Raw genomic sequence first — 15,252 nt, 5'->3', positions numbered from 1 at the left:
ACAGTGCTCTTGTGATTCTCAAAGGACGTCAGCCCCACGGCACTCACACAACCTGCCCAGGATAACTGGTTAGGAGTTTCAACTCCACTACCTCACCCTGCCCAGCCAGAAGACCCTGTGCAAAGATCAAGCTTGTGGGCCTCGGTTTACTCCTCCACAAAATGGGAACCACAGGAAGGAATGTTCTAGTTCATGTTAAGGGCTTAGCGCACAACACACACAAAACTTACCTCAATCCTGTTGCCAGCATATCTGGACCCTACTAGAATGATACAAATCCTGGGTATCAGTTTCAGGAACTTTAACATGGACACATCGCATCCAGATGAACAATCTTAAGAGAAATATGCCTTTCTCCCCAGGCTCTAACATTTTGAGGTGCACAGAAAATATTTAAGGGCTCAGGGCCCTCGGCACAGAACACACACCCATTGGGAGCAGGAAATCCGGCTTCGAGGGAACTTTCCTTTCTTACAGTCTTCCCCATCTCTCTGCTTATGCTGTTATGAAGTGCCCTCCTGCCTTTTTCATGGGCCGTAACTACTGTTTACTCTTGAAGACCCCCCGGCACATCCTGGAAACTCATTACTCTTTCACATTTCAACTTTGTTCCCTTCTCTCCTGACACTCAACACAATGGACCATGGTTGTGTTTACAGGGGGTTGCTAGGCTTTAAAAGGCAGTGACTTTTATTTATCGTAGTCTCTACTGGGTCCAGCTAGCATGGTGCCTGATACACTGATGTTTTCTGATTGAATGTTCATTAGAAACCATTCTAACCCAATCGGAAGTGCCTTTTATGTTTTTATGTGATTATTATTTTTTTAAAACATTTTTTTTTAATATATTTTTTTTAATTTTATTTTTTTCCTTTTTCTCCCCAAACCCCCCCCCGGTACATAGTTGTATATTCTTCATTGTGGGTCCTTCTAGTTGTGGCATGTGGGACACTGCCTCAGCGTGGCTTGATGAGCAGTGCCATGTCCGCGCCCAGGACTCGAACCAACGAAACACTGGGCCGCCTGCAGGGGAGTGCGTGAACTTAACCACTCGGCCAGGGGGCCAGCCCCTTTATGTGATTATTTTTAACCATACATCTTAGTTATCCTTTTAACATGTCAGATGACGTTTTAGAAAATAAGAAATGGATATATTCTTCTTTGCCTTAGCCCATCAATTTGCAGGTCTTCACTCTTCCCTGTGGGTTATGAGGAAAAAACCGCCAGTGCTATGTTTACAGGAGCCACGGAACTAGTGATTTTTTTTCTCACTTTAGATCTAGTATAATATTATATAGGAATTCGCCATTTATATATTAACTCACCTTTTATACTGAAGTCTTCATTGTCTTAACAAAGTCAGAGAAAGTGTTGCAATAAAATACTAGGTCATTAGAGAAAAACACCCTTTGATTTTCTAGATAAACCTCTGCCTGATACTCATTGTTGGAATTATATCATTTTGTTTTGCGTGTGATACCATCCAAACACAAGAACATAAACTTTGGGTTCAAAACCTGACTAAAGACAACAGATCTTTTAAGATTTCACTTTAAAGATTATACTGGTATTGTTCAGGGAGTAATGTAGAAAAGGGAAAAATAGAAGCTTGCCACTTACATTTTTCTTAAGGAAAAAAACCCCAAACAAACCAGCAACAGCAGCTAAAACTTATATAGTGCTTACTAAGGGCCCACACATTAACCTTAACCCTATGAGGTATGAGATGAGGAAATGGACACAGACACATTAATTTGCCCAAGGTCATATAAAAAGTAAGCGGAAGAGCTGGGGCTCAAAAAAGGGGAGACTAGCTCTAAGCACCAGTCATAAGAAGATGCACTGTTTATTCTATACTGGTGAAAAAGCAAGCTGCTTTCTGGAACACAACCCCTATTCAAACGGTATCAGGAATATGGTTCACTTAGAAAAATTACAGACCAATCACAGATCGGGCTGGAACCTTTATTCTTTCAGAAACAAGCATCCTATGTGATCTGAGGCGGTTAGAATAGTTATTTCTGGATTACTATAATATTTGCCAAGAACGCCAATCTCAATAATCATATAGACTTCATTCATTCATTAAGAACTTCCAAAAGTAACTCTTCTGTATCAAAAACCCTACAAACCTCACAAGTTCAGTGATGGTGTGTGCAGGAGAGAAGGGAAACTCTGCTGGGGAACTCTAGCGAAGCACTTCCCCCACTGCATTTTTATTGTGTAGTCCATGAAGAAAGACTAGTTCTCCTTTTCAGTGCTTAGTCTGAGAGGGAACACAAGACACCAAGAGTCTTAGGAGAAAAACTGCTTTCATAATCTCAAGTGTAAGCCACAAAGAGGCTTTTCTGATAAAAGCTTCAAAGCTTGAAGAGATGAGCAAGGCAAGCACGTATTCTATTAAACTAAACATTTCAATAAATATGCAAAATAACTCAGCAATTATAAACATACTATTTGCATACTTGAAAATACAACAATTTCATGCTGGGAATATTTTGTCCTGAGAAAAGTTAAGGATATTTTGTTTTAGCAGATTCAAAAGTAAAAGGTACACACACACACACACACATATGTAACATGTATCACAGACCAGGAATCCTCCACATGATCAACATTCTGGACTGTGGGACAACGTCAAACAAGAAGCCAAGCACGCTCAGGCTCCGCTGCAGAGAGCGCTCAAGCCCAGGCTGAGCCGGGAGAGCAGACTGAGCCATCCCTGTCAGCTTCACGCTCACGGCTTCGGTCCGCTCAGCAGAGGAACGCCGACATGGCAATGACTGTTTCCCTCTCACTGGCTCCCCACCAGCTACCCGAGCGCTAAGTTCTAAGCAGTCAAAGAAACAGAGCAGGTGGCTCCGTTCTCCCTGGTCCCTGTGCCGAACCTCTATGCCCCTTAGGACATTACTTGTTAATACTCGGCATTCCTCCAAATATGCAGGTAAACACAAGCTTGCTAATTTTCACATAACCAGATAAATTTAAAAATACATAAAACACAAATTCTCAGAGCAAACCTTAGTTTTCACATTCATTAAAACATTTTAGAATTACTCAAAACATGAGAATTGGAAATGGATGTGCTTATCTGGAAGAGAATTACTGAATTTATTCTCCGGAAGTACAAGCAGACCAGAAGCATCGTATCACTGGAACATCTGAACCATGTTGACAAGTTCTTAACTTCTACACGTCAAGGGAAGCTGCTTGAGCCAACTATGTAATGAATGTCCGCCCCTATCACACAAGCACGATATCCGGTGTACAAACTCAGAGGCCGAGTCGTTTCACTTCTTTCTGTTGCCTCCAGTTGCTAGAATGCTGGCAACTCGCATAAATATATTTAATGTATCCATGTAGATTCCCAGCATCCTAGAAAATAAAATTACGCCCATCATACGTGATGTAATTCTAATAACAATGACAAAAACCATTTCTTAAACTAGAAAAGAAAAAAGCAATGCTGATTATGTGTCCCGGTATATGAAATGGAAACTAAAAAAAGCCAACTAGGGATGCCTGAGACTGGAAAATAGTCAAGATTTTCTTCTAGAAGATTAATCTTTTAAATGTTAAAGAGCAGTTATAAAAAAAAATCATTATTCTACCCTCTGACACTTAGTATCTTTTGGGAAAAAACTGGTTGACAATGATATAATCAAAACAAAACCGAAGAAACACCTTCACAAAAGGTGTTAGACACAAGTCTGGCGATTTTAAATACAGCCCACCCGCACAACCCTCCCAACCAAAGGCTGCTACAAACCTGTAAGCCTTACAGCAGCATTTAAAAATAATTACACTAAGCTTTACCTTTAAAGAAAGAGAAACAAATTACTTTAAAAAATATGATAGCCACCATGAAAATCAGGAAAATTGTTTAAATAAAATAACCTACTTTGATGGAGAGGCCAAGAAAAGGAAAAAAGCATTATTATAGAACACTTAGTATCAGCTGAAGCTGAATTCCAAAACGGAATTTTCATACTGTTTCCAATCTTGAATAAAATGGGCTTTTCTATTAAAAATTTCAAGTCAATTATGTATACTTTCCAACAAATACTTGATTAACACATTTCTTCAGTTTTAAAGTCTGTTAAATATAAGTTACTAAAAAGATTAAATGACCAACATGAGCATCACGGGCTAATTAACAAAAAAGGGGTAAAATTAAGCTGCGAGCTAAGATGAAGTAGGGGCCAGCCATGTGCCGTAGTAGTTAAGTTCATATGCTCCACTTCGGTGGCCCACGGTTTGTGGGTTTGGATCCCAGGTGTGGACCTACACACTGCTCATCAAGCCAGGCTGTGGCAGTATCCCACATACAAAAATAGAGGAGGATTGGCATAGATGTTAGCCCAGCAACAATCTTCCTCAAGCAAAAAGAGGAAGATTGGCAATCGATGTTAGCTCAGGGCCAATCTTCCTCACCAACAAATAAACAAACAAAGGTGCGGTAATACTGGGGTAGAGTGAGCCTTAAGCCAATATGACTCGTGTCCTTCTAAGAAGAGACAGACACAGGGAGGAAGACAGATGTGGCGACTGGACTGATGTATCTACAAGCCAGGGAACGCCCAGGACTGCGGGCCCTAACAAGCAGCTAGGAGGCAGGCACGGAAGAAGGTCTCCCTTGGAGCTCTCAGAAAGAGCCAACCCAGATGACACTTGATTTCAGACTTCTGGCCTCCTGCACAGAGAATCAATTTCTGTTCTCTGAAACCACAGTTTGTATAATTTGTTACAGCAGCCCTAGGAAACTCATACAGCCATAAAACGAAACATGCCAACATAACACAAATGTCCTCACGTCCTCACCTAACAAAGGGAAGACTACTTACGAGTTGATGGGATCATACTTCTGAACTCCATATGCTGGCACCAGCTCTGCACGCTTGATGACTTTCTGTGTGTCATACAGAAGGAACATGCTGAAGAGAACTAGCCCGCCATAAATCGCCACTGAGTACAGAGTGGCCCCAGCCACAGTGGTAGGTGGGAGAAACATAGATCCTAGAGTCAAAATAGGAAAAAAAAGGTTTTTTTGAAAAAGGACTTTTCTATTACTGGATTTATAATTAACACTACTTAAATTTTTTTGGTATTCTGCACAGATAAGAAAATGTCTAACTGAAAACAGGCACCAATTTTATGTACATTCAGTTCAAAATCCACGATACTCTTTCCTGTAGTGGGTCACTGCCCCAGAGTACAGGAAGGCTCCCACATCAGAGCAATTTTCATGTTCTCTAGACCCAGTTCCCCATTCTAGATGTCTCTGGTAAAACCGACAATGGTTTACTAAGATGCCAAATAAGAAAATCCAGGCACATGAGCTTCCATCTTTTAAACAACTTTTAAAAACGACTCCTAATAAATTCCCTGCACTAGGATACCTGAGTATGTCCGATGATTTTAGGACATCAAGAACCAAGTGTTAAGGCACAGTGGCTTACCCAGTGAGGACACGAAGACGAGACCCAGGCCCACTCCCAGGGGTGCACCCATGTTCAGGAACTTCTCACTGGGCGCACACATGGCCACTGTGGAGAGGCCTCCCACGATGCCTGCTGTGTACCAGGCAGCTCTGATGAGAAGAGGCCCCCCTAATATCGTCAGCGGAGCCACCACAGCACCCATCACACCTGGAAGAAGAGCAAGAGGTCAGATGAGTATTCACTAAATAACCACCAAAGGGAAAATGTCACTGCTAACTAACATGCCATCTGTACGTGTTATACCTTATTGTTAAACAACATGATTACAAAAAGCCTTCCCCCCATTGGGTAATACTACCCCAAAAATTCCACCACCAAAACTTGGGGCTCTCCAAACTCTAAATCACAACAGTAACACTACTCCTAGTCAAACAGTCACAGCTCACAAGTACAAACAATAATCTAGATTTTTAGTAACGTCCTCAAATTCTAGGTTGTTCATTATTTAGAGCTGAGTGTACCACTAGTCTTTAGAACAATATTCATATATCTAAGAACTGAGATAAAAAAGCTTAAAATGAGTAACTCAAGGTCAAACCTACTGCTGCCAAAAAGGGACAAAGTGAAACAAGAGAATGAGCACATGATGCTAATCTTAAAATACAGGAGGTTATTCAGTGATTTTTCAATACTTTCTTCTTTTTTTTTTTTTTTTTTAAGGAAGATTAGCCCTGAGCTAACTGTTGCCAATCCTCTTTTTGCTGAGGAAGACTGGCCCTGAGCTAACATCCGTGCCCATCTTCCTCTACTTTATATGTGGGATGCCTGCCACAGTATGATTTGCCAAGCGATGCCATGTCCACACCTGGGATCTGAACCAATGAACCCCACGCTGCTAAAGTGGAACATGCGAACTTAACCAAACGGCCACCAGGCTGGCCCCTTTTTTACTGCTTTGTCTCAATGCTCCACTGCCAAAACCTCGACTCCTATTCTTTCAAATGTCTTACCTTCTCCTTCTCTTCTCCACCCCTCAGTTTTTCATTTTTCTAAAGATACATAACAAGAACGATTCTGTATCAGATTTGAAATCCTCCTGGTATTAGAGAAAATACATAAAAGGAAATCTCTGCACACCCTAGACTGTCACAGGGGGCAGGTGTAACGCTGGGGATGCCCATGGTCTCAGAATCATTAACTTTTCAGAGTAGAGGTCTAGCAATAATACAACCTGTAGTAAGTACAGAAAACTGCGTTTCTAAACATGAGGCTTAATTAAATTATGTACATGCCACTTACGGTGAAGAACCACCAGAAAAGGTAGTATTCAAGGTTATTTAATAGCAATTTAAAATTAGAACATACCAGAATGGAGTAACCAAGCAAGATGCTTTGGGCCTGGGCTCTGGTCATATGGTATTGACTGCACGAGCATTCCAGCTCCAATCATGGCTGCAAAAGTTGCACCGATTGTCTGAAAGACACGTTACTAAGAAAAATCAATCCTCTACAACAACAAAATAGAACCCAAAAGTTCCAAGTTCAGTCAGTCCCTTCAATAAACCATATTTAAAAAGAAAATAAGCTGAATCCTGTATTTTTCTAGCACATTAAAGGCCTTGGGTTTACTTTAGTTTGCTAAATTACCAAGAGTGCCCCCTACTGCCATACATAAAGTTTTGCAGACAACTTAAAGTGAATGAGCTGAGCTTTGACACCATCATCCTAAAATTTTATTTTTGTCAGACAGAGGTGAAACAAAACCCCTTTAAGAATCCCGGAATGATTATTTTTAATTATATTTATTTTCGTATTAGCACAAATAGAATTTTTTTAAAAAATTAGCCATGATATACCAATTAGAATATATACAGCAAATTGCCTCGAATTCTATGTTTGCTAAATGAAAAGCCTGAAAAATAGAAACCCATGGAGAAGACAAGACCTAAGAGTCTAGTCTCTATCCTCCCAGTTTCTGCTGACCTGGTCCTCATCCCTTTCCTCTGCCTATCTTACACCTCCACTGCTGTAACATTTAAATGTTCCTTGCGTATAACAAGGAAGAAGTGTATCTAATGGAAGAAGATGATAATGACCTTCAGGAACTTTAAAACAGAAAGTTCAAACTTGCAGCCTCTGGACAGAATCAGGCGGATGCTTTGTTTCCCAACTATTCAAAAACAATTGCACGTGACTGCTTTTAGTTGGCAAGGCTTTCTCTAGATGCCAATACCGCCTGTGACACACCAGGCTTGCCTCACTCATCTGCATCACCCGTCTGACCCCAGGCATCTGAAGGGTAAACCTGTGTGAGGCACAGGCGAAGACAACTGCTGTCTGCTGAGAATGGAAACCCTTCACCCACATTACTACAGAAAAGCACCCTGGGTTCTACTCTACCATTTTCCAATGGAGAAACGATTACTAAGGACGACTACTTACATCTCTGCAGAAAGCGTTTTCAGAATATTTACCAGAATCCTATTTTTTTCTTTTAAGGTCCTCCATGATCCAGTTCCATTTTTGCCTTTTCCCTTTCCACACTCTACAGCTGTGCTGACTGGCGGGCTGCAGACACGTCCAGTCTCATGCGTCTTTCATGCTGTTCACTGAGCCTATACCTCCTTCCCAGCTGGTCGACTTACTCAAGGATTACTTCCTGTTCTGGGAACTTTTTCTGACAGGTAGCCTAGCTGCCACGAGCAGTAAGTAATTCAGATGCCTCTCCTCTGTCCCAAAAGCACTCGGTACAAACTCTGCCCTCATCCCTGCAAATGAGGTCCCCCCTCATGGCTTCATCTTCCTCTCTGTAGCATCTGTCTGACTTTCCAAACAACTTCACTTAACTAGCCCGAACAGCAGGTCAGAGTAATCTTATGCCCACAGGAGGCTGAAAACACAGCCCAAGCACAAAGCGTCTTTGAAGTCTTCTTTGAGAGGCTAAACTCTTTTGCACATTTTAATCTTTCTCATATAGCCATGTTTGCTTTATCAAAAAAGCATTGCTTTATTTACCTCTGATTAAAACCGACATTCCTGGTGAGAATGCACCAGGCTTATTCTGTGCCTTCATGACCCTCTAGGCCAGGAGTTCATGACGTCCACCTGAGAAGCAAGAGCCTAAGAATACCAAGGGCTCCAAATGGCTGTGCTACTGTAAACGGCTCTCCTCTTGGCAAGTACACTACAGTAGGAAGACAATGGACTTGGGCTCCCTCTGGGGAGAAACGGTTTGCCATAGGAACCTGTAAGCATTATACGAACTCTCCCATCTCCCCTGCCCTTCCACTCTCACACTCACTGCTCTAGTCTTCAGCATCACTCACTTCAGATCTTACAAAGGCAAGGCTGGTACAGATGCTGCTTGTCTCTTCCACATTAGTTCTTGAAACTCAAACACAACTGTATTTTTGCTGTTCCACTACCTGCAATGGCCTCTGACTGCTGAGGCACTCTCCTCAGCTTGGGAGCCAACCAGTCCCTTTCTAATTGTGTCTTCTTCACACTCAGACCTCAAACACTGGAACCTCACTCTAACAGGACTGTAAAGTCACTTTTAATGCTTACCTCCTCTGCTCAAGCTGTTTTACAAACTTGAACTGCTCTTGTCCTCTCCTAAAATAAAAAATGCTAATAACCTTCAACGACCCTGATGAAATAAACGTCTCCTTCATGGAACTGCCCTACCAATTCAAGACAAATAGTCTTTCAACTGATTTTACACTTTCTACTTCTTACAGCACATCCTTTACCACTTATTCCAGTTCATCTCTTCAATCAGATAATAGAAAAATAGAAACCAAATCTGAAACAATTTTTTGGTATCTAGCCAAACAACAAATGATCAAGAAACACTCAATGAATACAAAACCTTATACAGGGACGAGAAATTCTGAATAATTGTGGCAGCACTATCTACTCTTAATAGTACAAAACGCTTGAGTTTTTGTGACAGCGGTTTTCCACTGACCTTTAAGATGCTTTTCCATCTGCCTTATCTTTTAGTAAGCTGCTACAAAATAGAGGCTGCTTCTCATCTCCTGCCAGGTAAGTAGGACGTTCCTGTAAGTTTGGTCTCCCACTCCTTTGCTGCTATTAAAATACATATTCAACAAAGAGCAGCTGACTTACCTCAGAATGTACTTCCTACTTTGTCTCAGCTGCACTAATAATTCATGTTATTTGAACGAAAACTTTCAACATAGTACTCTTTCCATTCAATACCCCCTAATATTTTTCATCTAATCTTTTGATATTCAGTGACAAAGGAAACCAAAAACAAGCCGACTTACCACCCATGAGCCTCTCATCATGAAGTTCATAAGAGCAGGAGTTCTGCTCACTGCCAGGGCAGACAAAGCTGTTACTCCAATACTTCCTGCTAAGTACATATAGGTAGAATGGATCCTGTCCTTCACGTACTGAGGCCAAATTCTGTAAGAAACACAACATGGTTAATTTACAGGATTATGGATGTGAATTTTGGTTGAATGATTTACTAGATGGGAGACATTGGGAAATAGCACTTTGCTGTTCTATATCTTATTCACCTCATTTACCATGGAAACGATGCATACATTGGAGTTACCGTAACAATTAAATGATGTAAAACATACGAGCGAGCACTTGGCACACATACAAAGCAAACCCTTTTCTCTTTGTTTAAACACATATAACCTTGGTAAAAAAATTTTTATTTAGGTTTCAATAAATACAGGCAAAGGAAACAAGAAATTCTATTGCCTTTTTTATTATTTTCTTGAGGTCATACTGGCTTATAACATTGTGTAAATTTCAGGTGTACACTGTTAAATTTCAGTTTCTGTATGGACTGCATCATGCTCACCACCTATATAGTCTAGTTCTCATCCATCACCATATGTGCCCTTTACCCCTTTCACCCTCTCCCATCCCCTTCCCCTCTTGTAACTATTAATCTGTTCTGTTTATCTCTATTTATCTTCCACATCAAGTGAAATCATGTGGTGTTTATCTTTCTCCAGCTGACTTACTTTGCTTAGTATACCCTCAAGGTCCATCCATGTCATCGAAAATGGCACGATTTTGTCTTTTTTATGGCTGAGTAGTATTCCATTTGTATATGTACAAAATAAGAGTCTATTTTTATTCACGTATACTGCTACACAGTTAGAAGACTACACATAAAACATTCTAAAAGTCTAACAGTGGCAAAAGATAAGGACAGGAAGAAAACTGGAACCTTTAAGGCTGGAATTGTTTGGGAGCAATTTACTTACACAGCCTTTTCAATGGCTCCAAGCTCATTAGACATTCCCAAGCCATAGTAGCACAACGCTCCAAGACCAACAGCAGCCCCTCCAGCAACAAACCATCTTCCCATCTGATCAACTGCAGGACACAGGAGGAAGTGCACGTTAACACCGTCATGTCTTGACTAAATTAAAATGCTGGTGGTAAATCAAACCACATCCCACACTTCTTTGTAACAGCTATAATTAGTACATACAGGGATATAGAAATTGTCTCAAAATTAGGGGACAAATAAAAAAGGTCACGACTGAAACGTAGGTGTAATAATAGCAGAAAAAGGATCAGGCCTGATTAACCTACAATTACTCCAGTAAAATTTGAGGAGGCAGTATATCTGTGGATGGGAGGATACTTCTGTGATACATGTTACTTTACTCATAAAGTCTGGGGTGTGTTCTCCTGACAGTCGTAGAAAGTAAAGACGAGAAAGAACTGTTAAGTCATCCCACACTCTGTCTAAAGTGCCACTGACAAAGACGACGCTTTACATGGAGTCAAGGAAAAAAGGAACTGAAGTAAAAAACGTCATCAGTGTTTACGCAGCAGAGTCAAGGGAGGTGCTCTTGTTCTGGCGTACCAAGAAAGAAACAGCTTATGGACTGGAACTGGAGGGAGGTATTCATAGAACATTTTACTCCCTTTAGTCTAATCTGTTCACCAAGAACGTTACTATGCTCTTGCTGTCTGATTCATAATTTGGTTTAGAGGGCCAATTTACTAACCAGAAAGAAACGCCTTGAGGGATATGGATTAGGGCTCTCTACCATTATGAGAAACGGAGACTCTGCAAGTTGCTTAAGGAGCAGCAGGGCTCTTGGCCTGGCTCTGGGTAGATTAACAATCTAATTTCTGAATTCGCAAAGCTGAAATCCAAACTGAACCAAACAGACTTCACTAGGGTACTGCCTTCTGAGAGGTCCTCTGTGGGCAGTCAGTGGAGAGGGCCCTTCTTCAACATCTAGGCTTTTATCAGCATCTATGTTTTGGTGATTTACTCTTGACCTGAAACATACACAATTATCATATGCCTGAATGAAGATCCTACGCAACTTTAATGAACCTCCTTAACAGGTTGTATCTTTTAGAATCTCTTTCTGGAAAATGCACTAATACACAAGTTTGCGTATATTTTAGGAGGCTGCTCACGGACCTCTTAAAACATACCCACTCACTCCAGTTTAAGAACTGCAGGCTGCCACCTACTTTTACGAGACTGAGGCGCTACCTACTACACTGACAAGGCACCTTGCCACCTACTTTTAAATATTTTTTCCATCGACGGTTCCATCGCCGCCTCCTTGAGTTCTTGGCCAGTCTTCCCACGCCGGATCCCAATTCTTGTTCTGGTGGCATATTCCTGACATACATGAAAACAAAGACACACGCCACCCACACCAAAACAGAAATGTTAACAATAAGATAAAACAGAGGATCTTGATATACTAGAAAACCATGTATAAAGTAATTTGGTACTTTCTATGTATGTAATTTCACTATGAAAGTATGTTAGCTGATCTAAGAAAGTAAAGGTAGACCCTATCTGTACTCTATCTTCAAAGGAGTTTGTTAATTCATTACAGCTTAACTTCTTAGTTTAAGTTTCAAAATAACTGTTTATTTCATAAACTACAGATTTTATTTTATCTCTAGAATTATATTTTAAACGTTAACTTTTTAAAAACATGTATTTGATAAGCATTAGTCACATTTTTTTGTCTGGGAAAAGAGCTCAAGAAAAGTCTCTTTCCCTAACACATCCTACAAAGGGAGGGATGACTACGATCCTATTTCACTTCTTTTTCAACAGTGGAACAGTTAAGAGGAAAACAGTTGTCTCTTGTAGCTCATCAACCTCACATTTCAAACTTTATGCTCCTAATTTGAAGGCTAGAGGAGAAATCTATTATAAAAGGAACTTAATCAGACATTTTATTTTGCCATTCTCTAAACAAGAGCTGAAATGACCTATTCAGTACCTAACTAATAAGCTACTGATCAACTGGTAATAATATTCCTGGGTTCTTCAGCTTTCGACTATAGGCTCCACCATCTCTCCGGTGTATCACTCCGCACTCAACCCCTCACAAATTACTCTAAACTCTGAATGAGAAACTCTAAGAGCTGTGAGTAAAGAAAAAGTTACAGGAGTTCTTTTTCTCCTTCACAAGTGATACGATAAGGATGGAACAGAATGATACAAAACTAACGGGAAGAAGGAGCTGATGTGGGACATTATCACAGATAACTGTTTCAGTAAATCAGGGTAGAGTAGGGAGCCTCACACTCTGTCAAACAAATGGCTTGGGCGGGGGGAGGGAAGGAGGGAGAGAGGGAGAGAGGGAAGGAGGGAGAGGGGGAGAGAGGGAGGGAGAGAAAGGGGGAGAGGGGAGAAGGGGGAAGGAGAGACGGAGGGAGGGAGGGAGGGAGAGGGGAAGGGGGGTGAGGCAGACAGACAGACAAGACACAGACACAGACAGATTATCTTTACCCTGCTGGGTGTTAGGAGCCATTGATTCTTTGTGATGGAATTCTTCACGACAGGGGAGGCCCTGGTGAAAGCTGGGTGGAAAACCCTGGAAGGGAGCGTCCGAAGACACACGAGTCTCGCGGCCAGCATGGTGGTGCACCAGGTTCACCAAGCAGATCTGAAATGCTGGTTAGACAGAGACAAAATAACACATTAACCAACTCAGGGAAGGAGAAAGAGGATCCAGAGACAAGAACAGGCCAATCATCTTTCAGTAGAAAAGGTGGAATAAAGTGACCTGTTTAAACGTTAATGACAAATCCTCTGCTTGTCCCTTGGTAATTCAAGAAATCCATCCCGCAGCAGAACCCAGTTTAGGAAGGGTCACCAAAACAGGTATAAAGCCAGTTCGAACAGTAACAAGAATTAGGACTCTGTGTGACACGTGTCTAACACAGAGTGGATGCTAAGATCTTAAGAGAAGTACAGCGAGGGTGCTGGCTTTTACAAATGTGGCTTTGGCTTAAAATTTATACCAGCATTCAACAGTAAAATTTAAAAGATGCCTCTACAACTCTTGAGCAGAGGAAAAATGTCATCCCAGGAAGACACGAGTAACTCTTTGAGAACACACTGCATTGCAAGGCTGAGACATTGATGGAAACCAAAGACCATAAACTCCCGCTAAACATGCCAAATATCACACCCCTTCAACATATGACATAAAAATATACGAGGTAATGAAGCCCCTGGATGCATCTTAAAATGCATATTCCTGGGTCTTACTCTGGTCCTAATGATTCAACGTCTAGGAACGGACACGGGAATGGGCATTTTAACTGGCACCCAAAAGCTAAGAATTCCTGCTTAAAAAGACCTATCTGAGCGTCCTTCCGGCTCTGCGAGGCGTGGACACGGGCCATTGTCCTTTGGGGGAACAGCGAGTCCTTCCAGCACTTTCCTGCCCTTACATCATCTCAGACCTGGGCACACCCACTGGGCAGGGGCCCAGATCGCATCTCGCCTCTACCAGGGTCTGACCTGACCTGAGAGCCGGGTGCCTCAGTTGCGGTGGGAACGACTGCCGACTCAAGAGGCTTCTGGGAGCTGATGCGCGGGACACCAGGCCCCCCAGACTCGGACAAGGACCCCGCCTCCGCCCCCAGGCAGCCCGCTCGCCACCGGCCCCGCCGCCAGACTCAGGCAGCCCACTCGCCACCGGCCCCGCCGCCAGCTCCCAGACAGCCCGCTCGCCACCGGCCCCGCCGCCAGACTAAGGCAGCCCGCTCGGCACCGGTCCCGCCGCCAGACTGAGGCAGCCCGCTCGCCACCGGCCCCGCCTCCAGCGCGCCCCCTCTGCAGGGCGGCGACACGGCCGGTGTGACTCAGCACTCGCGGCCCGGGGAAGCGGGCAGCGAGCCGAGCCCCCTCCCGGCCCGCGGCCGCCGCCACGTTACCCGTAGGATGACGACCCCGACGCGCCACCAGGCCGCGACGCGGCCGGGAGCGCCGCCACTGCCTGCCCTCCGCAGAGGCGCCTAGGGCCCCGCGCGGCGGCAGCCTGGAAGACGGCGGTGCTCGGGGGCCCGTGGGCCCGGGGAGCCGTACCTCAGGCCCCGGTCCCAGCGACCGCGCAGTTCCCCTTCCGGGCCCGCGAGGCGCAGACGCTTACAGCTCCCCAGACTCTCCACCTACTGCTTACCATCTGCGCGCGCGCAGACCCTCCCGCTCACTGCGTGACGTAACATCCGGCGAAGCGCAGGACCCCCCCCCCCCCCAGCAGCCAATCATGAGCAGATCCCTGCCGGAAGGGCGGGCACAGGAGGGAGGAGGGGTTCCATGCTGGAGGGGCGGGGCCGGGGGAGGATTGTTGGGAGCGTCACAGTGGACGTCCATTTTGGGTGCGGGCAGCGAAGGTGTTTCGGCCATATTAGCGATGGGTAACGGATCTCGTCCTTGTTTTTGGTCTCGACAGTTTCACTTGCAGCAGTTACAAAGGTTATTTGAAAATTGAAAGAGTTTAGCGTGCGAGTTAAGATTTATTCTGTCGCC

At 43.3% G+C, this 15,252-nt stretch overlaps 1 protein-coding gene across 2 annotated transcripts; it reads right to left on the bottom strand.

The window, feature by feature from the left end:
- Positions 1 to 3,006: 3,006 nt before the first annotated feature.
- GHITM (growth hormone inducible transmembrane protein) lies at positions 3,007 to 14,945 on the bottom strand. 2 transcript variants are annotated; one of them, XM_046654077.1, is made up of 9 exons: positions 14,809 to 14,945; positions 13,222 to 13,386; positions 11,991 to 12,090; positions 10,700 to 10,811; positions 9,734 to 9,875; positions 6,807 to 6,915; positions 5,460 to 5,648; positions 4,845 to 5,016; positions 3,007 to 3,375 (listed from the first exon to the last, which is right to left on the bottom strand). In XM_046654077.1, the coding sequence occupies exons 2-9, from the start codon at positions 13,348 to 13,350 to the stop codon at positions 3,291 to 3,293; spliced, it is 1,038 nt and encodes a 345-aa protein (XP_046510033.1). In that variant the 5' UTR covers positions 13,351 to 13,386; positions 14,809 to 14,945; the 3' UTR covers positions 3,007 to 3,290. The 2 variants fall into 2 exon arrangements, with proteins under 2 accessions (XP_046510033.1, XP_046510034.1); XM_046654078.1 differs by lacking the exon at positions 14,809 to 14,945 and adding an exon at positions 14,658 to 14,794.
- Positions 14,946 to 15,252: the final 307 nt, after the last annotated feature.

This window comes from Equus quagga, chromosome 2, assembly GCF_021613505.1.
Source record: "Equus quagga isolate Etosha38 chromosome 2, UCLA_HA_Equagga_1.0, whole genome shotgun sequence".
NCBI lineage: Eukaryota > Metazoa > Chordata > Mammalia > Perissodactyla > Equidae > Equus > Equus quagga.
The sequence above is the reverse complement of the archived record's forward strand: the minus strand, read 5'-3'. Positions and strand labels throughout refer to the sequence as shown.